The sequence below is a fragment of the Tasmannia lanceolata genome, unplaced genomic scaffold (assembly GCF_043159265.1).
Source record: "Tasmannia lanceolata isolate RefF3 unplaced genomic scaffold, GAP_Taslan_0.1 ptg000015l, whole genome shotgun sequence".
Lineage (NCBI taxonomy): Eukaryota > Viridiplantae > Streptophyta > Magnoliopsida > Canellales > Winteraceae > Tasmannia > Tasmannia lanceolata.
This window is the reverse complement of record NW_027518692.1, coordinates 50,375,846-50,403,809: the sequence shown is the minus strand read 5'-3', so window position 1 is coordinate 50,403,809 and position 27,964 is coordinate 50,375,846. Positions and strand designations below refer to the sequence as shown.

The 27,964-nt window shown below is 38.8% G+C and overlaps 1 protein-coding gene across 4 annotated transcripts in view; it reads right to left on the bottom strand.

Annotated features, from left to right (window-relative positions):
- The window catches only part of LOC143892225 (uncharacterized), a 56,974-nt gene that overhangs the window by 8,438 nt on the left and 20,572 nt on the right, over window positions 1–27,964 (bottom strand). For all 4 annotated transcript variants that reach the window (XM_077396689.1, XM_077396690.1, XM_077396688.1 and 1 more), the window contains 16 exons: window positions 27,067–27,190; window positions 26,567–26,747; window positions 24,595–24,623; window positions 24,219–24,367; window positions 21,469–21,571; window positions 21,212–21,307; window positions 21,053–21,108; window positions 20,798–20,921; window positions 18,173–18,235; window positions 18,008–18,067; window positions 17,746–17,907; window positions 14,936–15,009; window positions 14,772–14,865; window positions 13,613–13,749; window positions 13,436–13,516; window positions 10,244–10,349 (listed from right to left, as the gene is read on the bottom strand). In XM_077396689.1, coding sequence (XP_077252804.1) covers window positions 10,244–10,349; window positions 13,436–13,516; window positions 13,613–13,749; window positions 14,772–14,865; window positions 14,936–15,009; window positions 17,746–17,907; window positions 18,008–18,067; window positions 18,173–18,235; window positions 20,798–20,921; window positions 21,053–21,108; window positions 21,212–21,307; window positions 21,469–21,571; window positions 24,219–24,367; window positions 24,595–24,623; window positions 26,567–26,747; window positions 27,067–27,190 — 1,639 coding nt within the window. The remainder of the gene's footprint in view (window positions 1–10,243; window positions 10,350–13,435; window positions 13,517–13,612; window positions 13,750–14,771; window positions 14,866–14,935; window positions 15,010–17,745; window positions 17,908–18,007; window positions 18,068–18,172; window positions 18,236–20,797; window positions 20,922–21,052; window positions 21,109–21,211; window positions 21,308–21,468; window positions 21,572–24,218; window positions 24,368–24,594; window positions 24,624–26,566; window positions 26,748–27,066; window positions 27,191–27,964) is intronic.

Below are 27,964 nucleotides of genomic sequence, written 5' to 3'. Positions count from 1 at the left end.
AGATCTGAAAGATGGTCAAACGAGAGGAAGAGCGTCGAGCAAAGCCACTTGAAGATGAAATCGAAACTGTGGATAGTGATATTGAAATCCAAGACTCGGGAAATACGGATTGGCAAAACTTGATCTTCTGAAGAGCGCGAAGAATCGATAAACCTATTTAGAGGGTTCAAAGTAGTCATGCTTGGTCCCACAAGGATAAGCTGGGAACTTGCCCTGGCACTGTTCAATGTAAGTCTCCCTCAACTTTAGACATCAGGTCGGAGAAGCGAAAATTTCAAAGGAAGAACATTAGACATCAAGTGAAGATAATGAAAAGATTGAGAGAAAACTCTCGGACAACAAAGTCACAATCATAGAGCATGAGCCCCAAAAGAACACTTGGGCTATACATTGCGATGGAATTTCAAGCTAAAGCATTCAAGGTGTAAGGGCATTCCCCACATCCAAAAAAAAAAAAAAATCAGAAGAAAAAGAACATCCAGAAGAAAGAAAGATAGAATCCAGAACAAAAAGGAGAAGGGAACGTGCCCCTATGTCAACTCCTTAGAAATATCAGAATCCCAAGAAGTGGAGTCGGTTTTAAAGCATCTTCAGCATATAGAGAAGACCCTGAGTCTTAGAATACTGAGCATCAGTGCAAGATCCCAAAGACAAAGTGGGAATTCAATCAGTCAAGTTTGTGCAGTACAGATGAAGTCTTGCCAGGAAATGCCGCCAGACTCCTTAAAAGAAAAAAGAAAAAAGGAGAGCGAAAAAGATTCAAAGCCGTTGAACCTCAATCACTTCAGAAGCCTGTTCACAAGAAGGCCATCATTGGCTGTTTGAACCTTCAAAACCAAAAATCCCAAATTCAAAAAATCGTTTTGCAAACTCCTTTGGGCCTTAACAAAATCAAACCTTCTTTTCAAGCGCTCACAAACCAGGGGCATTTTAACCTTGAACTACGCGCGACCTGATCCTCATCCTTTGGGGGTACGTAGGCAACCTGGTCTTCCAGGTTCGGTCAACCTTTGAGTTAAAAGCTAAATCATTCTTTTCCAAACCCCAAGCGAACTACGCGGACCTGGTCCTCCATTTTTGGGGTATGTAAGCAATCTGGTTAGACCAAATTCGGTCGAAATCGTTTGAACCAAAGAAATATCCAACCCTTTTGAACCCACGCCCACCTAGAAAGTCCTTCTGGTGAACAAGGAAAGGTTTGAGGCAAAAGAAGAAAGAAAAGAGAAAAACGATGGAGTCTGAAGCCCCGCTAGGCTGAAAACCCGAAAGGGCGGCCTAGGCAAAATTTAGGGTCATTCACCCGCTAAGTTGACAACCAAAAAGTCGGCTTAGGCAAAAGTCAGGATACTCAAGCCCGCTGGACCGAAAACCCGAAAGGGCGATCCAGGCAAAAGATAGGGCAAGCGGTCCGCCGGATTGAAAACCTGAAAAGGCAATCTGGTCAAGGGCAATGACTTCCTGCAAGGAGCGAATCAATGAGGTGAAGAAAGAACCTTCAACCGGAGCAAAATCTTAGAGTCCAAGGAGTGCCAGCAAGCTTACTTTGACGCTTCTCTAAACTAGGGGCATTGAAACCGAGCAATCCGAAAGGAGATAATAATCATGCCAGAAATACCGAAAGAGGAGATTAATGCCTCTTGACACGGTATTCGAAATACTCTAAGAGTGGCTAGGCCATACCCTTAATAAATAACACATTAGATCCAAAAGTCAGCCTTCAGTGAGTTGAGTCCTTGAAGTTATAGTCGTCTTTGGATGAGTCCATTCAAATCCATTCCTACTTTTCCATTCATTTTCTTTTTCCTTTGAAGTCAAAGTCACTGGCGTTGAAAGAACTGCAGCACGCCCTCCAAACGATGAAAAAATTTCAGAGTAAATCCTGGTTTAGGTATCAGAAGGGGCAAGAGTCATCTTATTCAAACCTACCAGAGACCTTAAGCCACCAGAAGTGAGCAAAGCAAGAAATAGATTCTTAGACTCAGCCATCATGGTGATTGTCCTACTCTCTCCTTACCAAAAAAAAAAAAAAACCATGCAACTTAAAGCCTTCACAGAAAGAAGCATCTTTTCTTCAACCTCCATTGTTTTACAGCCCTAAGACTCTTGTCATGGAAGTACAATACACTAGGGGCATCTTTTGTGACTTGCGTCATAAAAAATGTCAAGAACAATCAGAATAAACCAATGTCTCCAGCAAGTTGAGATGAGAGAAGCTCGAGCACATCTCGAGTCAAACCTCCAAATTCCTCAGCTAAGCCTACTCCGTAGTCAGTTCATCAGCAAAGCTAATCCCCAATGGAGTCTGACATCTATTTCCCAGAGATTCCGCTGGCAATCGCTCAAAGCGTTCAATTCCTAGCAAAAATCTAATTCATTCAAACATGGGTCAGTACCCAAAATCCCAGCAGATCATGTGAGTCTGATCCTCAGCAAAGAACTCGCACTCCCATTTTCTCGGCAAGAGACAAAGCAATTTTCAAATGAATCAATCTGAATCAATAAATCAATCAATCAAAATCAAAAGATTATCAATCTCTTCAAAAAAATTCACTCAATCAAGTTTCCTGTTAGTTAGCGTGTGAAGGTTCCACCTAGCTAATTTTCCCCTTTAATTAGCGCGTGAAGGTTTCGCCTAATTAAAATCCAAGCCCGTTCCTACATGGCATCAAAGCCCGTTTCTACACGGCATCCACGTCAGTTTCTACACAGCTTCCGCCTTCCACAGCACCTCGCCTTCTGCGGCATTCTGCCATTCTCAGTATCCCTTCTTTCTAAAGACCCCTGAGGCATCCCTTCTGTGTAAGACCCCTGAGGCATCCCATCCGTGTAAGACCCCTGAGGCATCCCATCCGTGTAAGACCCCTGAGGCATCCCATCTGTGTAAGACCCCTGAGGCATCCCTTCTGTGTAAGACCCCTGAGGCATCCCATCCGTGTAAGACCCCTGAGGCATCCCATCTGTGTAAGACCCCTGAGGCATCCCTTCTGTGTAAGACCCCTGAGGCATCCCTTCTGTGTAAGACCCCTGAGGCATCCCTTCTGTGTAAGACCCTTGAGGCATCCCATCCGTGTGAGACCCCTGAGGCATCCCATCTGTGTAAGACCCCTGAGGCATCCCTTCTGTGTAAGACCCCTGAGGCATCCCATCTGTGTAAGACCCCTGAGGCATCCCATCCGTGTAAGACCCCTGAGGCATCCCATCTGTGTAAGACCCCTGAGGCATCCCATCCGTGTAAGTCCCCTGTGGCATCCTTTCCAAAGTCCCCTGCGGCATTCTTTCCAAAGTCCCCTGAGGAATCCTTTCTAAAGACCCCCGAGGCATCCCTTCTTTCTAAAAACCCCCGAGCCATCCATCCTTTCCAAAGTCCCCCGAGGCATCCCATTTGTGTAAGACCCCATAGGCATCTGATCCTTCCCAGAATTCAATCTTCACAAAATCATTTACTTTACGTTTTCCTTCTTTAACCAAGTTTTCGGGGCAGGTCAAAATGCGTCGTCCTTTTGGCTTTGGCATTCGTGCGACAAGCACCCTCTGCCAAAGAGGGGCATCTGTAGACACCCCATTTTGACCTGACCCAAATTTCCCAAAAAGTTTTGAATAAATCCCGAAATCCGAGCCCCGAAGCCGAGCAAATAAGAGCTAAATGTTCCACCCCCATTTTCTACCTAGACCACCCCTTGTAGTTAAAAATAGTAGTCATAAATACACTTGAAGGGGGGTGTCCATGGAAGGAGTAGGGGCAAAAATGCCATTTTACCTTTAAAGAGGGTCGATTAGGGCTTAAAAGGGGAGAGCCCCATTTTCTAAAAAAAAGAAAGGAGCAGAGAAGAGAGAAGAGAGGGAGCCAAGGCAACAACACCACCGTCATCCACCTCCAATCTCCACCATCAGAACCCACCACCATCTCCTCCACCGTTTCCCATCATCAAAACCCTCTTCGTTATCCCCTTCTGCAAGCCCACCTCCATTGATTCCGGCAAGCTTGCCGGAATCCGACCACCCAAACCTCCATCGAAACCAACCTCCACCGAACCACCACCACCACCTCCATCTCCACCGCACCAGCCACCATCCTCAATCCCCAAAACCCAAACCCATTTCCTCCACTCCAACAGCCGAAACCCACCACCACCACCCATTCGAAAACCCTCTCCCACCCTCATCTCCTCCAACCCTCACCTCCAAAATCGAAACCCATCTCCACCCCAAACCCTTCTTCAAAACCCAAAACCCAAACCCATTTTCTCCACTCCAACAACCGAAACCCACCTCCACCGAACCACCACCACCACCACCCATTCGAAAACCCTCTCCCACCCTCATCTCCTCCAACCCTCACCTCCAAAATCGAAACCCATCTCCACCCCAAACCCTTCTTCAAAACCCAAAACCGAAACCCATTTTCTCCACCATCCTCCTACACAACCCACGACCATCATCCACCACCTCCATCTCCACCCCAACACCACCCTTCGAAAACCCTCTTCCATCTTCATCATCACCGTCCCCAACCTCTTAAACCCACCTTCATTTGCAAGAGATTAGCAGAGAAAGAAAAAAAGAAAACAGAGAGCTAAGAGAAAGAGAGGTGCTACGTCTTCTTCAACCCCTCCCATCTCCGACCAATCCCTCTTCTCCGGCCACTCCTACTCCAGCCGACCCCTCCATTACCGCCACCATCTCTCCTCCTCCCTCCACCACCACTATCCCCATTTTCAAAAAAAAAAAGGGAAAACAGAGAGAGAGAGAGAGAGAGAGAGAGAGAGAGAGAGAGAGAGAAACAGAGAGAGAGGAGGGAGAGCGAGGTTTGGGGTCGTTTTCCCCCAACCTCATTCCTGCCGACCGTTTGCTCCGGCCACTCCCCCCACCACCATTTTCTTTTATCCATTAAACCCACTTGGGTTTTCTTCCATTTACAGCCACTCCTCCCTTCATCTACCAAAACCCAAAACCATTTCTCATTTCTAACACTACTGATTCCGGCAATCTTGCCGGAATCCGGCTGTGTCGCGCCACCATTTCAGGCCATCACCTCTATCCCACTAATTCCCCTCTTCAATTTCAATTTCTTAATCCCAATTGGTCCCATTTTGGCCTCGTTAATACCCACGTCAAATACCCCATCAAAACCCATTTCAATTCCTATTATTTCAGCTTTCATCTCCGGCCTCTTAATTCAAGCTTCACCATCAGCTTCTCTTCCGGCATTTCCGGTACCGGCACCGATACTCCAATGAGCATTTGGTGACACCAATACTCCAATGGGCCTTTGGTGACTGCGATTTCGTCCAGCACAGGTACGTGGAATTGCTATGTGTTAAGGGGTTTCATGGTTAGGGATACCCTTTATTATTTTCCATCATTCTCTTGAGAATATTATCAGTATAACTATGTTGGGTTAGTGTATAATCTCAGCTGGTCTTCAATATTTAGTTGCATGTCTTGGGCTTGCAAATCTGTAACCTCTTTGTTTCCCTGGGATACTCTTTGTGCTTCGGGATCCCCATTGATTTTGGGAACGCTTTGTCGGGTTTAGGTGATGACGGACGGCAACCTCTTGAGCCATAACCCCTTTCAATCAAAAGGGATAAAAAAACTCATAAAAATCAAATAACAAAAAAAACAACAAAAACATCAAAAAACAACAAAAGCGTTTTTCGAAAAGCTGTTTGAACTACGTCGGCTTGATCCCTTTCTACAGGGTACGTAGGCAGCTTGGGATTTTCATCCCAAGTTCAGTCAAACTTTTCAATAAAATCATTTAAACCCTTCAAAAAAAAATCATTTCAACATCCAAAAATATCTTTCAAGCTTTTCTCAAAAATACAAAAACCAAAATGGGCAAGGATGGTGATTGCCAGGTCACTCGGAGCCTTCTTTTCATTTCATTTCCGATTTTGATCGTGGTTTTCCAGTTTTATCGGTTTTCCGACGTTTTATCGGGTTTTGGGACGGGCGACGACGTAGCGTGGCCCCTTCACAGGGATTGTCCTCGCTGAGCCCAACGATAGGCTATGACGATCGTGAGACTTATCCGATCTTCAGTGGATCAGGATCGCTGAGCTTGATTCATTAGAATCGCTCCCTGAGCCTATCGTACGCTCCCTTTTATTTTCCCTGGCATTCTCGGTCCTCATGTACCGTTGATTTTTCGATTCATTTCTTTCCTCGAATCTTTTAGCTTATCGTGTGTTTGTCTTTGATGCCTTGTGTGTTTATTTGCAGCTTGCTTATTCCTTGTGCGTTTAGTTTCACATGCTTAGCTATAGATATTTACTGCTTCTCTGCTTATCATATCTGCTATTACTTGCTTAGCTGTAGCTGTGCATGCGGATGTTATTGCTTTCCTAGATGTGATGGGTTAGGATTAGATGCGGTGGGTTAGGATCTGAATGTTTATTTTATTTTGCTCATCCCCGGGTCATGCATGCTTAGATAGACGTTTTCTCGGGGATGCTCGTTCCCATTTCACATGATTTTAGCCCAAAACTCTTCAAAATTAATTAAAAATGGCATAAGAGACCAGGTGCTTGCACTTGGGTGAATTGGAGGCGCTTAATACCTTCCCCATTCGTCATCAGGCATGGACTTTTGTATCTCTGGTTATCCGTTGCAACAGAGTATTTCATGGGATCCAGGGCCTACTTCCTTGGATGGCGACTCTTCTTTGTTATAAATACATCTTGGTTCCGGGCTGGTCCTTGAATCGAGAGGTATCTCATTTATACCGCCACCCATGCTGTGAGCGGCATCATTTCGAGAGTTCCTTGGTAGAGCTCTCCTTCACATTGTGGAGATCTTAGAGGACTCGGCGTGGGATCTCGTGTCCTTCGCCCCGCCGTCCTCGGGATCGGGGTCCACAGTGAGCAAGCAGTGCTCACTAAAGGGAGAAGCATGATTGACAACATATGTCTTGTGCGACAACATATGTCTTGTGCAGGAATTGATGCAAAGCATGGAGTAAAATCAACGGTAGGGAATGTGATGTTAAAATTTGATATGGAGAAAACATATGATCAACTTAATTGGAAATTCATGCAAAATGTGCTGGAACGTTTTGGGTTCAAGGAGAACCGGATAAACTTGGTCACGAATGCGACTCAAGAATGTTAGCATTCAGTTCTTATTAATGGAGAGCCTCAAGGGTATTTTAAATCAACAAGAGGATTGCGTCAAGGAGACCCCATCTCCCCCGGTCTGTTTATTGTAGATTAGGAGGTTTTTGGATTGGGGAATTAAGCAGATTTTTCAAGGAGGATCAGTCCAATACTTCAACGTGCCGAGGAATTGCTTTCCTATAATGCATAGTTCATTTTTCAATGATACTATTATCTTCTCTAACAGATCCAAGCAGACTCTTCAAGAAATCATAAAGTTCCTTGGTCGCTATGAAGCTACAATGGGTCAGAAAATTAACAAAAGCAAAAGCTGCTATATATTGTTGAGTAAAACTCCTCCCACCAGAGACCAAATTATTGCTAATACAACAGGCTTTTTGTGAAAGGAGGGTTACTTTGAGTACCTCGGAGCTCAAATATGCAAAGGAAGATACAAGGCTGAACATTTTGAAAAGCTTACAGATGAAATCAGATTATAAGTGGAAGGATGGAGGAGTTAGTTACAGTCTAGTCGAGGAAATGCAATACTTACGAACTATGTCCTTAACAGTATGCCCATTTTGACCATTTCTCGTGCATACAAGCTCTATTCATAACCGGGTTGAAAAGATTATGCTGAACTTTTGGTGGGGGCAAGATGAGGAGAAGAGGAAAAGGCACTGGGTTGATTGGGAGAATATTTGTCGGCCATGAGTAAAAGGTGGTCTAGGGACCATTCCTCTAAAGGAGTTTGGTATGATATTCCGCCTAAAAGTAATTCATTATCTATCCATGGACAGATCCATCTAGAGCAGATTCATGAAAGCCAAAGATAATTAGAAGTGGGAGCTTCTATAAAGTGCATTATAAAAGGCTTGGATCTAAACAATGGAAGGAAATGTTAAAACTAAGTGAGACCTGGTTCAAGCATAGAAGGTGAAAGAGGAGAGGTGAAGTTTTGGATTGATAAATGGGTTGGGTGCTGCCCTTTAATAGATCTTGTATCTGATGAGGACGGGATAAACCTGGAATAACAGATAAAGGACGTAGTGGAAGGGAATGGTGTTTAGAATGTAGCAAATTTTGGCAACAACCTCCCAATTAGGGTAGTTGAACAAATTCCGCAAGTTAAAGATCTGTTTGAATTATGAGGAAGATAGATTAGTTTCACTTCCATCCAATACGATTGAATTCAACATTAGAACGACAAGGAAGGTTGTCCGAAATGGAGGATCTGATCAAGCTTGGGGTGAGCAAATTCGGGAGCAAATTTCTCCCAAAGTGAGTGCTTTATATGGAAAGTCTTCCATAATGCTGTTGCGGTGGACCTGCACATCAAGGATGTGAACATTTCTCTAGTGTCCAAGTGCAATTGTTGTGATAAATCTGGTGAAGAAGATGTCAACCAATTTGCAGCTTGGAGTCGGAGATTCCCAGTGGCAGAATTAAGAATGGATGAGGGGCAAACAATTTTGCAGACTCAAAATATGGGTTAAAGAAGCCAGCAAAAATCTCTTTATCATGGGATTTATTAATACGGTGGAGGCTATGTTCCTAGTGAGTGAAGTACGGATTAAGCGCTGTGCGAGAACCGAGAAGGATGGAAGGAAAGATCATGAACCTGGGGAGGATTATAAAAAAACACAATGAGATGGCTCATAGATTCGGTTAAGACAGTCAAACTGAAGGGTATCCTTTGTAGTGAAGGTTTGGAATTCTACAGGTTCATTGGAATTGAAGTAAGGAACCCAAAGATAAAATCGATCCAAATTATCTCCTGGACGTAACCTGAGAAAGGTAACCTCAAGCTAAACATAGATGGGCCATCGAAAGGGAATCCAGGGCTCTCTGGTGAAGGAATTCTCCCGAACTACAAAGGGAAAATGGTTGTGGCTTTCTCATATTTTTATGAAGAAGTGATTGGCACGCAGGCGGAATGTAGAGATCTTCTTTCTGGGCTTCCCATTTGCAAAAGTCTACACATCAACAAGATTCAAATTGAATTAGACAACAAAATTCTGGTGGATCTTGTGAAGTCTAATAGTAGATGGCCTTGGGCCGTTAATTACTTTTTTTAGTATGCAAGCTAGGATTAAACCTTCGACCTCTGACATGAAGAACAAATCCTTAACCACTTGAGCTAGAGATTCAATCCCAGACTGTTAATTGCCATCGCCATGAGATACAAGATCTTCTATCAGAAATGGATTTCTTGGTTTCTCACCAATACAAGAAGGGGAACTTGGTGGCGGATGTGCTAGCAAATGAGACGTGTAAAACCAGAGTAAGTAGAAGCTTTTCATCATGGGATGAGCTACCCGGAGAAGCAAAGGGGCTGTTAGGTGTGATAGGTTGGGGATTCCCAAAATCTGCATTTAACCCTTAGGATGCTTTTGCTTGGGATTTTCGGCCTTGCTTGGTTTTGGTAGGGGGAAGGCGGCATGTCCTCCCCTTGTAGCTATTTCTTTGCTTACTAATAAATTTAGGGTGCCGGCCCGGGTTCCTAGCTAAATTCCGAGTTAAAATAATAAAAATAAAAAACAAATAAAATAGTATGCAAGTAAAACAGATACAATTGAACCATATAAATAGTAGATAATCATACAAGAAAGTAAGGAAAGTTTTGGTATTTGATCTTTTACTTCATCAGTAGGTTGCAGGTGATTTTTTTAATTTTTTTTTTGTAAAAATTTGCATGGAGTTATATTACTGAAGACCAAAACTCTCCATACAAGTTTCCAATCACCACTACAAAATTTTCAACAATCTATTGGAGCTAATGGTTGAAAAATTTAGGAAGAATCATGCGCCGCAAAGTTGGTCGTGCTTAAACTACGTAGCAGTAGAGCATTACGACTATGAATTTATTATAAGAATTATGGTTTAAAATATAATATAAGTTAATAACACGTATGAATTGCTAAACCACTTTGCTGGAGTCATGGTTTTCAAGTCCAAATGAATCAAGTCCGTCAACTATACACTTCAAAACAAGATCACATTTGGTACCGTTGTTGTTCGATAAATAACTGGAAGTGGACACATAATTTGTTTGACAATTTGAGCCTCCCATTATGAGCAATCACCGGATGCTTCTAACAATGGGAAAGATAAGCCAAAAACCTGATATGCTAACCAAATAATACCTGATAATTTCCAACTGTATGTGTCTTGAACCCAGCTGCACAATAAAGAAAGTAATACTCCCATGTCCGTATGAACTTCTCATCAAATCCCAGCGCAAAAATTTCACTGAAAGGAAAGAATAAGTGATAGATATCAAAATCAACAACTTTTTGCAAAGCCAAGAACTCAGTATTTGATTGAGATGGATTGAGTGCAAATTAAAACATAAAAGACCTAATGAAGAGTAATACAAAGGATATCACCCAACATGAAAATGAGGCATCAAATAGAACCAATAAGCCCAAAATTTAAAAACCTAAAACTCTATTCCTATCAGGAAAATAAATCCTTCCCATGAAAATAATTTAACGTAATTTTGTAGGGATATTCTCATGAAGTTTACAGATGCTTTCTCCCAAAAATCCATGCATGTATGGCCATATAATTGATTAAGGATATTTTAGGGGTGATTTATGCATTACTATTTTATCCTTTATGCATGAAACATATTCTAATTCTTTTGAGTTAATTGTGCACCATGTATTGAGGCAGGGGAGACGGTGGACCACTTATTAGTTCACTGTAAAGTGGCAACAGAAGTTTGAGGCAGATTATTGAGTAAATTTGGGATTGTATGGGTACTCCCGGAAGCCTCCTGGAGCTTTTTGAAAGTTGGGCAATGGCTCCATGGAAGCGGAAAGGTAAAATTTTGTGGCATGTTTCATTTTTAGCTACTATTTGGGTACTATGAAACGAACAGAATGCTAGAATATTCAAGGGAGTGACCAAGGGAGCCAAATTCTTGTTAAACAAGGTGATAGCTTTAACTATATCATGGGTTAAAACTTTAGAATGTTTTAGATTTGTTTTGGCCTATGACTCGAGGTATGGATGTAAAGAGATTTGCTGTGAATCTAGTAATGATCCCAATTCCCAGAGTTATTCAAGTGTGCTCCCCGCCATCACAAGGAATCCTCAAACTGAATTTTGACGGTTCAAGTTTGGGAAACCCGGGCCCCTCAGGTAGTGGAGATTTGTTGAGGAATAAGGAGGGGGAAGTGATTTGGGCTTTATGGTCCCATAGGAGTAGCAGATTCCAATGAAGCGGAGGTTCGAGCCATCCACCATGGTATTAAGTTGCTCCAAAATGAAGATCTAAATAGGGTGGTGGTAGAAGGGGATTCTCTCAATGTTATAAGATGGCTAAGAGGCCCACATACGGTCCCCTGGAGGTTTGGCGCATTTATGGATGAGATTCTAGATAGAATTGGCTCTTCTTCAATTTCCTTGAATCATATAAGGCAGTCAGCGAATAGAGTTGCTGACAAATTGGCTAAAGGAGTCTCTTGGGAGAGAGTTGAGCTTTTCGACTTTCTTCCCCCTTAGCTATTCTTAACTTGTTGTAACTTTTGGGTTGATCGGCCCCTATCTCTCTTGTATTCTTTGGGACCCTTTTAATGAAATTTCCATTACCATTTAAAAAAAGAAAAAAAATCTTTTGAGTTGATTAACACTATAGCAGCTCTCAGATTTTGGAGAGTTTTCATGGTGTTAGATCTGGGTTTGGAATTGGATCATTTTTCAAAGTCCAATGATTCAAACCTTGATCCCCATTTTTTTCTCATGAAGTTTACAGGTGCTTTTTGCCAAAAATCCATATATGTATAGTCATATAATTGATTAAGGATATTTTAGGAGTGATTCCTGCATTACTATTTTATCCTCCTTGCATAAAACATATTCTAATTCTTTTGAGTTAATTAAAACTATAGCAGCTCTCATATTTTGGAGAGTTTTCACGGTGTTAGATCTGGGTTTGGAATTGGATCATTTTCAAAGTCCAATGATTCAAACCTTGATCCTGTTTTTTTTTTTTTTAAATGATAACCTTGATCCTGTTATTAAGGTATTAATTTCATGCATTTATTTCTCACAAACTCAGAATCCCAACTGCTTCTGTTCATGTCCATATGTCAGCCACCACATCCATACAACTGTTACCGGCTATCAATTTACTTTTCAATCATAGGGATCTGAATCAATTTTATTTTTTGGAGCTGTGGTATTTTTCTTCACAATTTTTTAAGGCCATCTTGAGGTGTTTTCGAAGAGATCTACCATGGAAAATCGAATGTGCAGATTCTGGTTTGATTCATCTTTGGGCTTATCCAGTCAATACTTTGGTGGATTTGAATATTTAATTATGGGGAAGAATTCAAGACAAGTTTGGTCTGATTTGCTGAGAATCAAGCTCTTGATCATTTTTTTTTTGGACTTTATCCATCTCTAGCAGTATGATTCCGTTAGATTTGAGTAATTTGCGTTCTTTTAATTAGCTGCATTGTTGGACCCATCTTTGCTTTTGGAATAATTGGTTCCCATTTGAAAATCTTTTCGTGCTTTTCAACCGATTTTTTTTATAAAAAAAAAATCTTAGTCTCTCTTCAAGTGTTGAAACAGAGTGTGAACCTCTACAAGCTATTCCTATTCAGTTAGATGGTAAGAATTAAATATTTTGACAATTCTTTATGAAGAATTTTCTTGCTGGTTGATCTATGCAATATCTTGACGGTTCTATCGAAGAGCCAAAAACAATAGAAGAAAGCTATGGCAAGATCGTTGAAGAATGCAAGTGAACAATCGAAGACCATTGCTTGGATTGCTAACTCAATTGTGCAGATTACGATGACCTTAGTAAATTTTAGGACTGCAAAGGAATCCTGGGACTACTTCCTTGATCATTATGTGTATTCTAGTTTTGCTAAAGCCTATTTTTGGAGATAAATATTTGGGCTTCTAATCAGGGAGGATTAGCAAATTCTCAATGGTTTCTTTTGATCCATTGTGAGCTTGAGGTGGGGTAAAGTGCTAACATGTATATGTTTATCAGTCATATAACTTGAATAAGGATAGTTAGGTATTATTCTTTTAGTATTCATTTATAAAGCATATTGTAGATCTTTGTTGAGTAAATGGAAACTATATCAACTCTCATAACTTTTTGGAGTTTTTTCCATTTTAGGTTATGTATAGCTCTTGTGTTTTTAGGCTTTTAGCCTCACAACGCTTAAATAGTTGAAAGTTCAATATAGATAAATCTCCATTTTGGTTATCTATAGCCCTTATGTTTTAGGCTTTTAGGCTCACAATGCTCAAATAGTTGAAAGTTCAATATAGATAAATGGGTGACTGAACTAAACTATGATTCATACCTCTGTTTGGCCATTAAATTTTTCCTCCAATGCATCAATGTTTGATAGTAATGGATGCCTATGTTTTCCAGGTGCTCCACACTGCATTTTACAATATGTAATGTGGGTGAATTTCCAAACTAACAAGTGAGAGAGAAAATGAAAACAAATGTAGTGATTGATAAGATTAAAGTTGACCTGAGTCGGGATGCAACTGCCATGGCTGATGTTACCCTACTCAAAGAAGGACAGCATGCTCCAGGGAATATGTATTCCTTTATAAAATCAGAGCTTCTCCTGTATTCATCATATCCTTCATCTGGTATTGATGTAAACTGAGCAGAAAAATGCACCACAGCCAACCTTTAAAAAAATATGAAGTAAAATGATCTCTATGCCTACCATTCAAAAAAAAAATGCTCTATGCCCAGAAATTCTCTAAATAATTTACCTTTTAAGGCATAAATAACACGATTGATGTCATCCAGGGAGGGGGGAAATCGAAGATAGAGGGGAAAAGAGAAGAAGAAGAGGAAGAGAAGAAGAATAGAAGAAGGGAAAGAGAAGAGGAGAGGAGAAAAAGGTTAAGAAAGGAGAAACAGGGAAGGAAGAAGAAGAGAGAAAGGGAAGAAGAGGAGAAATAGAATCTGTATTCTCAATTCATTAATTCATCCAAAGTTCTAAAATCCCTAATACATAAGGACCTTATATAGGCAATTGAAAAAAATTCCATGGAAATAAATGAAAATCCCTAACTCTAAATAACATGGAAAATAAATTCCGTAAAACTAAATACCAAGTAAATAAAAAATCCTAAAACTAAATAACAAGAAAATAAATTTCTAAGAAGTCCTAATGGCATATACCGCTTATGGGGCCTACAATCTGCGTCAACGATAGAAGAAAATATTGAGAAAAAATAAACTCAAATAGTCAGCCAGGATGGGCATATTTTCAATTCAGGAATAACTAAAACATTGTAGAAATAGGGAACCAGTATTTTTAGTGAAAATATAAGGGTGTACCAAAGAAATAAAGGCTATTGGGCATACTTGACTAGATCTTTTTCCGTATAAAAAACAAAAGGCATCGGTGAATAAGTTTATGATTCTCGAGGTGTATATCAAAAAACCAAAGGGCAGTGATAGATTCATCCCCTTGAAGGATGAATTCACCCCTTTAAGGTTAATCGTTAGAAAAAGTTTAACGGTGGAAGGAGGAAGCGGTGACAAACGATTAAAGTTCCCTTAGCCACCTCTAGGAAATAAAAAGCATTAGTGATAAATTTATGCTTGTCAATGTGTTGTATCATTGACACCAAACCATACAAAGAAATTCCCTTGGTGAATATTATGACCTGTAGAACAAGTAGACCATCTTTATCTAAAACTGATTCACAGCAGCCAAAGAACTCCTCAATGTATTCATGACCAACTGCTTCTATCATCTCACTGTTATAAAAAAAAATAGTCAGATGGAGTAACATTTAATTCTGTAAGTAAAAAATGATCAAGAATTCACCAAGATATAATCCTGTCATATTTGTGAGAACTGGGCAGCTGGCGGTAGTCACATAACAAGAACTTTATGTGGCCCTGGAAGTACAAACAATTTAAGTCAAAAGTATAAACTGAAGTAGAAATATAAGGCCAATCTTTTTGAAGCATAATACTGTCTAAATACATGTAGGATTAATATATAGAACCAGTGGACAATAAGAAAGCCTTCATGGGTTACACATACATGTGGGAAACAAAAGCAATTTATGGACAAAGAAAGCTTCAGAGGAATGACTTCTATTGTCATATTGGGACTGCAAACCAGAGATAAGTTCCCTAGAAACTACCCAACAACATTGTAAAATATTAGGCTATTAGCTGACAGCCAGAAAGCGACTAGGCAGATGCACAGTTAAAAATCATTCAAAAAAAATAAAAAATGCACAGTAAAAAGAAATAATGCACATACCCATTGCTCTATTGCGTAATTGTTTTGCTCAAGGAGATGTGTCTCCCATTCTTCAGTTCGGTATACTGTTTTCTAACCCGAAATTTATCTAGGAACCTGGGCCGGCACCTTAAATTTTTTTGATATGATAAAAGCATACAAAAAAGGGAACATGCCACCTAACCTCCAAATCCACACAATTAATACAAAAACACCTACGTGCTACAAATACTTGGAATGCCCAAGAAATCACAAAAGTACATGGGAGGGACATACCACCTTACCTTAGGAAATAAAAAACTAAAAAATACCCAAAAATCTTACTGGCTACAAATGCCAGGGATTCCCTATAAATCACATCTCATAGAGCATTTAGCCAATGTAGGAAGATCTCTCCAATGCCAAAAAACAATGTTTTCCTTACACTTAAAAGCATAGTTAGCAAGGTGATCCGCAACCTGGTTACCCTCTTTGAACTGATGTGTCATTTTAGGCTTCAAATCAAGGATAAGAGAGTGAAGCTCCTACCAATAGTATTTAATCGACCAAGGAGGATCTTTGTTAGAAACAATCATGTCAATAAGACCTTGCTATCAAATTCCACCCAAACATTTAGGAATCTAAAGGTTTCACAATATCTATGGCCATCATGAATGCTTCTGGCTTTTGCCTGGATATTACTTCCCACACCATAATAATGAGAGAACGCAAAGATAGTCCCACCAACATGATTTCTAACGATCTCACCACCCCCAGATAAGCTAGGATTGTCCTTTGACACCCCATCGGTATTCAATTTTATCTCACCTAGCTTGGGCCTTTTCCAACACACACGAGTAACTTTAAGGCTTTTCGATGGTTTAGAAATATCTCAATGTCACAAAGAACAATCTCTTCCCAAGAAGAGCAATCTGAAGATTGAGAGAATGAAATGGCAAGCATTTTTCCCCAGGTAGTCACAACTTCAATTAACAAATTTATTGGCTTAGAGGAACCCTCCACACGCCTATTGCATCTGTCCTACCATATCTCCAGGTTTTAAGTGAATGAATGACTGTCAGAATAAAATAGAAAGTTGACTTACTTGTCCTCTTGGATAGATCGAACCACTAAAGCAGTCTAGTTATAATGGATTAGTTCACAAGAAAAGGCATCCCAAGATAGATAGAAAAGTGATACCATATAGCTCTCGCTGCATCATTGTCAATGAATACATGATTCAGCTCCTCTTGTTTAGGCATGGCACAACACATATACTTGAAAGGAAGAGGGATAAATATTCCATGAGTAGTGAAGTCGTCCGATTTATTAGGGGTCCAAACGAACACATCTTCAGTATCAGTTATCCTGACCATAGATGTTTAATAACATTAACACAACTCCTTGCGAAATATTATGCTCTACCAGTGAAAGATTCCACACTACAGCTTCATTTATAACATTCTTGACCAGCAACTTCAGATTTAACTGCTCCAAGTTGAATACCTAATTAATCAATGGGTAATTGCCAAACCATTTATCAGTCCAAAAGGAAACATTAACTTTCTCTATGATCCATATACTAATCCACTAATTTTTCATCATAATCAAATCCTTCCATTGCTTGGAAGTACCTGTTTTTCTTTCCGTATGATAGAAGCTTCCACCCTTTAGATACTTGGCTTCCATAAAGTCACTCCATTATCTTGGAATACTTGTTTTTATCGTGTTAGTACCTTCATGGCACATCCATATTGATTACAGAAACAAGTACCCTGCAAAATGGCTGTTGTTTCAACCAAGGCAGAACTCGATGCAATCAAATTCCAGACCTTGTAGCAAGAGTACAACAAACCACGCAAATCCTACACTAACTGGCAAAATAAATTTTCTTTTTGAATGGTGGCAAAATAAATTTTTCTTTTTCTTTTTTGGTAGGTAAAAATGCAAATGCTTATTTAAAGGATGGTGAATCCCAAACCCATACATAGGTGGATCCGATCCAAATTGGGTCCACTGGCAGCCCTACAAGGCATGATATGAGTTTAGCGACCACAACATTTGAACACCATCAGGGTCAGGCTTTGATTTTAACACCTACAATTGCCTTATCCATCGGAAAATATCCAAAGGTTTCTAGAGTTCCAATTGAAATATTATTTAAAAAATATAAAAGAAATAAACCAAGATTTCTATATTAAACATTTAGCTGATATTTTTTTACTTATCCATTAGTCTATCAATTAAAAACGTTTTTGCATAACTATTTTGAAGTGCATATAATATATATAACTTAGGAACTACACATCCAAGGATCATCTTTTAGCATGTGGTAGAAATAATTGTTCCGTATTCATTGCGTGATGCAACTTCAGAATTAGAAAAAATTCAAAGAAACTGCACACCTCAAGACCAGCTTCTTTCACTTTCCTTTCTGCGAATTTCAATTGCTCTTCAGATAGTGTGATGCCTGTATATTTGCATCCAGTTCGTTTGACGACTTCTATGGCAAGGCTTCCCCAACCACAACCAATCTCAAGAATTTCATGCCCACGATCAATTCTCGCCTACATATTTTTGGAAAGTATAAAAAAAGTCACAAAAGCAATTGGTAAGTGAAATATATCTGTAATACATTAAGTAGAAACTGTTCAGAAAGGGCCTCACCTTTTCAATTAGGAGAGAAATTTTTCGTAGTTGTGCAACTTTTAAGTCTTCAGCCTCCATCTTTCAAACAATTTCACAGATGGAAGTCAAAATCCTATAAACTATCATATAATATGGAAATACAAATGTTAGTTCAAGCTACTGTTACAAGGAATTGAGGCAAACCTTAAATATTGCGCAGGAATATGTCATTGTTTCGTCCAAGAATAGAGCAAAGAGGTCATTACTCTACAAACATAAAATCAAGGACATGCTATCAGATTATTTTTTTTTTACATAAAACATATACGGTGCTGTGATATCAAGATAAACATGAAGGCCATGTTTAGCTTCACGAAAAAGAATTTTAAAAAATTTTTTGTTAAAAATTTTTCATCGAGAAATCTCCCAAGAATAAAAAAACAGCTTGGAGTCTTGGGGTCCTCCTCACTTTCGTTTTTATCTCTATTGGTTGGATGAGCCTAAGATGGATGAGAAACTTGGCAAATGGTGGAATGAGGTGTCAGTTGCTAGCCCAGCTGATGTCACTATTGGACATAAACTTAGAGCTCTTAAGTCTAAGCTTAAAGCTTGGGATAAGGATAGAAAAAAGGAGGTGGCTGTAAAGAAAGTCTCTCTTATGGCGAGGATCCGGGATTTAACTAGTAGGGTAGAAGCCAATCTGATCAGCCTAAAGGAATTGGAAGAGTTGGGGCGAGTTAAGGAGGAACATTGACAAATCATTCTTCAAGAATAAATATCGTGAAGACAAAAATCTCGAGTTAAGTGGTTGAAGGAAGGGGACAAAAATACAGCTTATTTTCATGGGATAGCTAGTGCTAGGAGAAAGGGAAATCGCATATCCAATTTAGTAGCAGATGGGGTGGTGGTTGAGAAGAAGGATGAGGTGGTAAGGGAGATAGTATCTTTTTATGAGAAGCTCTATTCAGCAGAGGATGTATTGCTCCCTAAACCGAAAGGTGTTGTATTCAATACGCTAAGGGTACAAGATCAGGAATGGTTGAAGAGACCTTTTGTCGAAGAGGAGATTAGAAAGGCTCTGTTTGCTCTGGGAAGGGATAAGGCGCCTGGGCATATGGTTTTTGTCGAGCTTTCTTTCAAGAATGCTGGGAGTATGTACATACAGACATGTTGGGATTTTTCTTGGAATTCTACGACGGGCATCAGTTGGATAGGAGTACCGGAGCTACGTTTATTACCCTTATCCCGAAGGGTGAGGGGGCTTCTAGTATGAGGGATTTTCGTCCTATCAGTTTGGTGGGATGTCTGTATAAGTTGTTGGCGAAGGTCCTTGCCGAGAGACTAAAGAAGGTTCTCCCAGATTTGATTTCTTCGAACCAATCCGCTTTTGTGAGGGTAGACAAATTATTGATTGTGCGTGGATGGCTAACGGGGTGGTGGATTGCTATTTTAAAAATGAGAAGAGCGGAGTGGTTTGCGAACTTGAAAAGGCATATGATAGAGTGGAATGGGATTGCTTAGTTTATCTTATGTGTAGAATGGATTTTGGTAGGAGATGGCGGAGTTGGATTTATAGGTGCATCTCCTCCGCTTGGTTTTTCATTATGGTAAATGGGTCGCCCAAAGGTTTTTTTAAGTCCTCCAGAGGGTTCAGGCAAAGGGATCCCCTGTCTCCTTTCCTCTTTATGATTGTTGCGGAGATGCTGAGTAGATTGTTAGACAGAGATAAAGTTCTGGGGTTAATGAGTTAATCAAAGGCTTTAAGCTGAGAGGAAGGATGGAGATTGAATTTCCCATCTTCAGTTCGCTGACGACACTTTGATGTTTAGTGTCCCTTCTTTTGAAAAAATGTTGAATCTGAAAGCAATTCTAAGATTTTATGAGGTTATCACCGACCAGAGATCTAATTTCTCCATGTCGAAGATCCTTCATATTCTTGTGGCTCAGGGGGAATTAGAAAGGTTAGCCTATCTTCTTTGTTGCAGTACTGACTCTTTCCCAACCTCCCATCGAGGTCTCCCGTTGGGAGGGGTAGACCTAAAAAGAAACAATGGGATCCTATTGTTGATAGAGTGGAAAGAAGGCTAGACAATTGGAAGCGAAATTTGGTTTCTTTGGGTGGGAGAATTACCCTCATTAAGGCAGTTTTGACCAATATTCCAATTTTCCAATTATCCGTATTCAAATGTCCAATGAGTATCATAAAGCGAATTGAACTTATTCAAAGAGAATTCCTCTGGGGAGGCCCTAAGGATAAAAGGAAAATGGCTCTTGTGAGATGGAAAACTGTAGGAAATGAGCAGACCAAGTTTGGATTAGATTAAAAAAAAATTAAGATGAACATTCTCCATAAAGTTTCACCAGTTATTCACGATGTACTGCACCAAACCATATAGTGCAAAATCAACAAAGAGTGAAAATTGTTAATCTTAAGTTTGAAGAGGCAGATTGCAGCAGGACAGAGACCAAATGCAAAACAGAAAGACAAAAAGGGCAAATGCATGATTGATGGATTAGATTAAAAAAAAATTAAGATGAACATTCTCCATAAAGTTTCACCAGTTATTCACGATGTACTGCACCAAACCATATAGTGCAAAATCAACAAAGAGTGAAAATTGTTAATCTTAAGTTTGAAGAGGCAGATTGCAGCAGGACAGAGACCAAATGCAAAACAGAAAGACAAAAAGGGCAAATGCATGATTGATGGATTTTTTTTTTTTTGAAAACAGTAACATTATATTGCATAAATTAAGATTGTTACAAGGGGACAAGCCGTCCCCCAAGGCAAACTACGTATGATTGATAGATGTATATTAAAATGCAGACCAGATCATAATGACGAGAGACGTTCCGGCAAGCTTGCGTGAGGGTATTTTTCCTTGAAATGTGCCGAAAGTAATATTTTGCAGAGCCCAACCCAGCTGTGAGAAATGGTGGGGTCCACCAACCCCTGGAGCAAGAAAACAGTGTTCCGTATGAGATATTAGAAGTTGGGAGATAGATGCAACAATACCTATTCCATAATTAATGGATAATCAGCATAGAAAATATTTTGACGATAAATTTCAATTCAGAGAATACCTTTTCTTATTATGCTTTGTCCCAGAACTACTCATATCCTTGTTGGCAATGAAAATCTGCAGAAAAGTACGAAGGCATGTTAGGAGAAATAAAAATATCAATTTCTTTGATCATTGACATTGAGATGCCAGATATCTGCACTGAAAATTATTATTTTACCATGAAAAAATTTAAAAAACCTTCGTCTTTATAAGCAAAAGAAAAATCCCCATTGATATATGCATCTGCCAGGCCTAAATCAGCTTGTGTAGCAACCTGGGCAAACAAGACTAAGGTTAATCAATACATGGTTGTGCATTTTATGTAATATGAAAATCCATTTAAATCATTGCATCTACCTTTTGGTGAACAAAATCAATATCAAGTGGGATATGATCAGTATGGAGTATTCTTTAATATAAATTGAGAAGTCATACCTTCCAATAGAATAAAGGATGATGAACTTTAAGGACCGATTTCAGGCGGCTCTTTTGGTTGCTTCCTTGAAAAATAAAAACTGTACCTCCTTCTTCTAGCAAACTGTAGATATCACAATATACTCAATACCAAAATATTTTCTGTAAATTGTGGGTCAATTTAATATGAATTAGAAAAGTGACATAAACATCTAGACAGAAAATGTAAAGACCCAATCCCACACAGGCCTAGAAAGTTAATAACCTTAATTAAATCTGGACCGTAGATCCCCAGACTAAAACTCACAACAGTGTATTTTCGTTTTTTTTTAGTATAACCAATTTTTTGGGCATCAAATATTGTCCGTTCGACATGATTTTGGTCCCGGTAGATGGGTATTTCGAATACCTATCCAACAGACCCAAGATTTAGCGATTCGGACGTGATTTGAGCAAGTTATGACCTTTTTCTATTAGGGTTAGGCATAGTGACGGGTTTTGTCTTATTAGGCAACTTTTGGGTTTTTATTTTTATTTATAACTATAGTTTAGTTGTTAAATTTGATAAAGTACGCCCTTAGGGAGTTTTAATAAAGATAGGAAACTAACTTTTAACATTAAATCTAATGGGGAAACCTACTTTAAGCACAAAACTCATTAGCTGTTAAAAATCCAAAACATGGGCTTTTGCAACCCTACTTGTGCACACCAAGAGAGAGAGAGAGAGAGAAGAAAAAAAATATCAAAAGAGAAGAAAAGGAGAAGAAGATTGGTGTTTTTCGTCGTTTTGGGTTTTCGTCTTCGAGTGAGTGCCCGAAAACTATGTTTTTCGTAATTTCTTATTTAAATTCAAAGTTTTGCTTTTATTTATCTTAATTCAACCTAATTAGGGTTTCTAACAATGTTTTATTGATTTCTTTACTTTCTTTTAAATAAAAAAACTTATTTTAAATTTTCTTTTTAAAAATTTTATGCCTTAAAAATATATGTATTGTATTTACTTACGAAAAATCCCAATTGGAGTAATCTAGAGTATAGTAGAAATTATTTTTGGATGTCTAAACCTATACGTGTGATTTTCTAGAGGATTTGTCATTATTTTCTTCAAAAATCAACACTTAAAAGTGATTGTTTTTCCGAGATTTCATCGAGTACTTCTCATATAAATTATATAAGATGTTTTTCATGAAAGATATGATACATAGGTGTGTTATATATGATTTTTATGGTAGTTTTTCAACAAAATCAGCACAAAAACAGTGTGTTTAAGGACTGTTTTGTAAAGATTTTATCGTATATAAGTTATATAACTCATGTAAGTGTTTTATGTAATGTATGTGATATATAAATAATGTATCTAAGTCTTATAGTGCTGATTTCCAAGAAAATCAACAAGTATGGGTGTATACACATCTTCGATAAAATTATTATAGAACATACCTATATGGTTTTGCATGAAAGAGATAGTATATGTGTGTATTATATAAGCATTAAAGGGCTGATTTTCATTAAAATCAGCACCTAAAAGGGGTTAAATAATCATTTTATTTTGGTTTTCAAAAGAAATCAGATTTATAAATAATGATACAATAAGTTCTAACAATTGCTTTACGAAGAAATTAACTGTTAGGTTTGAGTTGAAGCCTCTCGAGTTTTAGTAATAAATTTGGTATAAATACGAACAAGTTTAGTACAAAAGAATTGAACACTCCATTGGTAACACGCTTGATATGTAAACTATACAGGTTGCTTCTCGATTGATACTTAGAGCCTTTCATCTCCTTCCAGTCAAACACTAAGGCAAGTGATAGTGGACTCTCATAATAATAGTTCCTTTAATGGTTTTGATATTATAGTTTTATTCCCTATGTTCATGCATCATATTTCTGTACCTTGGAATTTTTTTAAAAAAAATGAGAGTTTTGAAAGGATTTAATTTGAAAAAAAAGACTAATGCATATATTCCTTGTCGCCGTATGGTAACGTTATTGACCTATATATATGAATGACATATATATAAAGACCTATGCTTCCACCCGCTTCGGCCAGGTGATGATGACTTGGGATATATACATATGATGATTTGGATTTGAGACCGCATACTTTGGTATACGATGTGACTTTTTTTTTCAGTGCTTATCTATGTTTTTCCTCCAATACGAGGTTTTGATTCTTGCGTTATTTATCTCTACTATGATCCATTGATGTCCTCTTTGTTTGTTCTCATGTCTTTTGACTATCGTACTCATACTCTTATTTCGATTTCCATATCTCTATTCAAGTTGTTGCCTATTCTGTTAATTGATATAAGGATCATTGTTATAATGCAATTTCATTACTGTGCCCTTTTATTATGTGAGCCCACTAAGGGATCTTGTTCAGCTCGTTCTGACTCAGTTACTGAAGTTCTTGTAGGCTGACACGATGACGTCAAAATAAGGGAGTTTAAAGGGATCGAGGAAAGAGTGTTTGGCCATGTGGCCTTGTCGGGCAAAGTGCCTTTACCTTGTGAATTGTAGTGGGTTTTTTTAGTCCGCTTGTTTCCCTTTTGGGGTAGCAATTCGGATTTTGGGATTTTTTTTTTTTAAATCATGTCTAAAAAATTTGCCCCAAATCCGGGTCGTTACAGAAAATAAATAATAGCTTGGAACCAAGTAATGTAGATAACGGGTCATGAAACAATGTCAATAACTGACAGAAAAATTATGAGCTTATTAACTCTTTGTTTGCAGAAATACATGATATTCCATGCTATAAAGATTCAGACTTACGTTAAACAACCTGTGGAAATATAACGCTCGAGGAACCTTGTAATAATAAGCCTTGCCCCAGTTTCCGCCAGAGAAAGTACCATGTGTTCTCTGTTCCTCGGAAGAATGCAGTTCTTTCCAAGAACACTATTTGCTGCAACCATGCCAGCCTGTAGCTAAAATCTCATGAGTTGCAATCTATTTGATGAGTGTCATTGATATGAGAATTCTAGATGAGTGAAACAAAACAAGTCTAAGGTACTCGGTATGTCTTAGAAAAGCTACTTTTGGTCATTATATTGTTATAGAAGAACCATATAAAAAATCCCCTTGTTTTCCATGTATGTATTTGATTAAGTCGAATTGCATGCACCAAAATCTCATGCATACTCCTTACCTTAAATCCATCCTCTTGAAATCCATAGCCTGCAGATAAAACCCTCTTTGTTATAAGGCATTGGACAATGTTTATATAGACCAGGAAAATAAACAACACCATTACATTTGTGACAAGAAAATGAAAGATAAATGACCTAACATGGTTTTGGGAAAACAACTTTCCATAAAGTGGAAAAAAAACCTTTAGAGTCGAACTTTGTTTCTTGTGCTGAGTCTGATGACATACTCCATAAGGGTGGAGGTAAAGACATGTATTGAGTAGATGTTTGCAATTTTTCACCAGATCTTTACAACTTAGTTTGCTTGTTGCCTTGCCCTTGTCTCATTGTATATTAGTCTGAAACTAACATAGGAGGATTTCGCTACTCGTCTGAAAGATAGTAGACTTGTATTTTACGTATCTTAAGTTACATGTCTACCACTTAGGACAGTTTTCCTACTTTGCCCTTATGTCATTCTATATTATTGTAACTCAATGGGTGCATTTGTAACTTGCATTATGATTAATATAAACTGGGGAGGAGACAAGTCATGCGGCAATACTTGAACTCCAATTCCTATAATTTTTGTACACCTCAGATGTAAATCTTTGTCGTTTTTTTTGGTAGGTCAGCTGGGATTGAAGCTCCGACCTCCGGGTTGAAAGTACAAAGCCTTGACCATTTAGCTAAAGGCTCAATCCCCTCAGATGTAAATCATTTTTTTAGTGGTAGATGTAAATGTGAAAAAGTAGCATAGAGGTCAATTCCATTCCATTTTGGATGGAATTATCAGAAAGTTCCATTCCAATAACAAAAGTAGGGGCATTGCTACGGACCATCGCAAAAGGCATTTCGCATTACGGCTGTTGCATGAGAGAGCAGCCACCTCAGAAGGATTAAATGAATAAGACAAAATCTGTTGAAAAGTGGGCCTATGTGGCTGCTCTCTCTTGAAACAGCCGGCCCGCGAAATGACTTCTGTGATGGTCCCTAACAAATCCCCAAAAGTAGAACCTCTTTTTACATAGATATCGGATTGTACTTAGATTACATTCGCTCTAGTCTAGATGGATGTTGACATTATTTTGATGAACATTAAGTCTAGTAAAATGTGGTAAGAGTTGATATGGTTGATGAGGTCCATGAACCTTCCTATGTCCTAGGTGAGAGAGATCACCTTCCTGTTGGTCAGTGAGAGAGCAGATTAGCTAGCCAGAGATGGTGTGTAACAGTTGTCGTTGATTACTTTGAGCGGTCTTCCTATGGCTTAGGGGTGCTTTGCCTTTTTTTTTTGGTCTGTGATGTTTGTATTGGTTTATCTAGGGTTTTCTTACATATTTATAGTTTTTTAATAGCCTTCAACTTGTTTAAATTTGCGTCGTGTCGTTTCTAAAAGCGAACACCGAAAAAGACAGAAAACTTAAACAATTCAAATTGAAACAAAAACAAACTTCCAATGGAATGGAGTGATACCTATGCAACTTAGATAAAACCCTCCCGTGTTCTGATTTACCATAAAGTGTGAACAAAGATAAATTCAGATCCATTTAGACAGAACTTGACAAAATAGTCATATAAAACTACGTTTTTGTGGTGACATGATATTTCGGATGGAGTGCAAATTTTACACTAAGCCTTCTAATGAAAGTAAAAAAAAAACATTTTATCCTTGTACTTTTTAAATTTTAAAATATCTTACCATCTCAAAAAATCCTTTTCCAATTCTGCAGTATTTATTGAAGGGAAGTGATATATCCGCCCCTTCTGATTACTTGGAACACCCAACAACAGTGTATCAATGACTGCAGAGGGGCTGATGTAATTCACGTCAGAAGAATTCAATGGGGCTGATTGCCACTTACACTGCTGCTGGGTGTCCCAAGTAAACAAAAGGGACGGATATATCACTTCCCTTTATTGAATGGTTTTCTAGTTGATCTGAATCACCTGCCTGCTATAAAGTAGACAAAAACGGAAACTAAGTCTCACCTTGGTATGTCCTACAAAACCATATTCCTCTCTTCCCTTGGATACCATCGAACTCGAGCAAAGCTTTTGAAGCCGCAACTGATGGAACAGGACGGCTTGTTGACCATTTAAGCAAATTATACTGTGGCGTATGAGGTGGATTGAGAGTCACAAGGAAAGGAAGACTGGTATCTTCAATATTCTGCTAGTTCAATAATTCATAAAATAATTAGAGTTATCGATTAGAGGCAATAAAGTCTCTTCTATTGAAGGTAGCAATTTCATGGCCATCATTTGGCACCACGAATAAACAATGAAACCCACAACACTACCATTCGGGAAAAAAAAACCCCACAAATCATTTCAAAACAAAACCCACAACATTCTTTTCTATGTTCACCAAGGCACCCACACGAAGACTTCAAGAAATAATAAGTTATCGAAACATACTAATGCTGAATTAATGATGTATAGCACTGAGAATAACTTCAGAGCATGTACAAAGAGACTTTATTACAAACCTGAAGCACATTAAGCCAATATGTCAAACATACTTTGTTTCCTGTGGTCCCAAGAAAATTCCATGCACTCCACACTGTTGGATTTTGGGGCATTAAGCTTTTGTCACGGTGAAGGAATACATCACTGCCAATACAGCATCATAGAATGATTGCATTTACATGAGAAAAACTAAATGAAAAACATATTGTCAGTTTTGACCCAAAGGTCTGAAAGAAAATGCTCACTATTTATAAAGCACTAAGATAAGGCTGCGAGCCTTGGCACAACAGTAAGGTTGCTCCATTGTGACCTAGTGGTCACGGGTTCGAGTCACGGAAACAGCCTCTCTGCAAAGCAGGGGTAAGGGTGCGTACATCCAGCCCTCCCCAGGCGCCGCAATGGCGGGAGCCTCGTGCACTGGGCCGCCCTTTTTTTTAAGATGCATACTAGTATTGGCCATATCTGTAATTGTTTAATTTACACTTTTCCATTTTCTAAAGTCTTTGCTTTGAAGATGCACATATCAAACACAAGCTTAGTTATCAATTCCATTCCGCTCCATCCGGAATGCTCAGAAGTTACGTTTCAGAATGGAAAACAGAGCATAAATTCAAACAAAACAAAATGCCCATCAGAACGAAATTGATAAGAATAGGAGTATATAAAATATCAGAGATAGGGTGCAGGTTCCTGGAGCAATCAAGAGATTAACGACATTGGTGGCCACTCTTGGACATGAAAAACCAAAAGAAACCTCCACCAATGATAATTTGAAGATCTCCCTGAAGCTGGAAACAACCTCATAAAACACCCTCAGTTCAGGTTACAATTGGCATCAAGTTATCTTCTACTAAAAATTCAAAGAAGCTAGATCTTTGATGGTCATCTTTAGTGGGCGCTCTTTTCCTTGGAGCCTGT